This window comes from Bombus vosnesenskii, unplaced genomic scaffold, assembly GCF_011952255.1.
Source record: "Bombus vosnesenskii isolate JDL3184/JDL3185 unplaced genomic scaffold, Bvos_JDL3184-5_v1.1 scf7180000015458, whole genome shotgun sequence".
In the NCBI taxonomy this organism is placed as follows: domain Eukaryota; kingdom Metazoa; phylum Arthropoda; class Insecta; order Hymenoptera; family Apidae; genus Bombus; species Bombus vosnesenskii.
In genome coordinates, this window is record NW_022884004.1 from 3,296 (window position 1) to 4,722 (window position 1,427).

The 1,427-nt window shown below is 32.1% G+C and overlaps 1 protein-coding gene across 1 annotated transcript; it reads right to left on the reverse strand.

The window, feature by feature from the left end:
- Positions 1 to 234: 234 nt before the first annotated feature.
- Positions 235 to 723, reverse strand: LOC117241224. Its single transcript, XM_033507189.1, has one exon. It carries the CDS (start codon positions 721 to 723, stop codon positions 235 to 237), a length of 489 nt encoding a protein of 162 aa, XP_033363080.1.
- Positions 724 to 1,427: the final 704 nt, after the last annotated feature.

The window sequence follows — 1,427 nt, forward strand, 5'->3', positions numbered from 1 at the left end:
GAACGCGTGCGTAGTGTGGATATCGAAGGGGAAGAAAAGAAAAGAATCTGTCCAAAGATTCATTAGGTCTTGAACAGCGAAGTACGAAGGGTCCAGTGTAACAGCGAAGCAAACATAGTGGAAAAACATGGAGCGTTGATTGTAGACTGTTGGTTATTAAATAAACTATATTGCTGAATATCTAGAGCATTTCTTGAGCACTTGCATATTAAACCACCTCATATTTATTGTAATTTATCCGACATTTGGCTTCACTATATTGGTTCCTTCTCTTCGTGTACTTTTAGTGATGTTTTTCATAGTTGTGGTAGTACAAGTGCTACAACATTGATTCGTTTGTCTCTCCAAGCCAGTAGTAATATGTCTGCGTCTGTAGGCAACGATATCATTTTCCGCAATTTTTCGATTTTTGATATTATTCGGAATAAATTTTCCATTAGTTTGAATAGGTCCAGTTATGTGACATTTCGTGCTTAATAATGCATCAGCCAAGGGAATACAAATAAAATAATGGTCGGTATAAATATGGTATCCTGCAGCTTCAGGGTTTGATTGTGATAAGTTTTGGCACAACTGTAAAACTATTCTTGTACTTATTGGGAGATTAGGTCTGACTAATTTCTCAGTCGTGAAAATGCCATAACATGGCAAAATGGTTTGTATGTAACCAATATTGGTATCCGCAATGAACATAAATTTAGTTTTTGTGCTTTTGTGCTTCATTTGTTATATCATTTACACGAAGCATCCAAAATATTTGTAAAAGTCGGTCTTTTCTAACGGACAAAACACAAGATTCATTGCAAACAAAATTAATCGAATCTATATCAAAACTCTTAGAAGTCCCTTTACATGCAAATGAATATGCAACAAAATATTAAAGTTAGAATTATTATAAGGAAATAATATAGAAATAATATAAGGAAATATATATAATATTGTAAGGAAATTTTATTGTATTATGTATGATCCATTTTGTTCTAACTGTAGAATAAAAAATAGAATAAGAGGATATGTAGAAATAACTGTAGAACAAAGTAGATCAGACATAATAGAAACTTTTTGGATAACCTAATACAACCTAATCTGTATTCTGTTGATGATATAGTCATCAGCCGTTTTGTAACTATATAAGTGTACGTTTCGTTCTGAATAAAGCGTATCTTAAACCTTTCTTTGCATCTTGAAAGATAAAAGGTAAAAAAAGCGATATATCATGCTTTAAAAAAAGGCAACAGTGTTAAAGGCATTGCATATGACTTATATCATGTCAATAAATGTTTAGGAAAAATACAGTATAAAAGAAGATTTGATTGTACGGGAGTTCCTTTCATCCCTGTCGTTGATATAGCAAAACGTAGGAGAAGTTGTGAAGTTGCTAAGTAAGCTTTATGATTTTGTTTAGGTAGCATTAATGCGAAAAATTC

Excerpts from the sequence above, each read along its gene's own strand:
- LOC117241224 (XM_033507189.1), bottom strand. The coding sequence starts at position 723 with ATGAAGCACAAAAGCACAAAAACTAAATTTATGTTCATTGCGGATACC.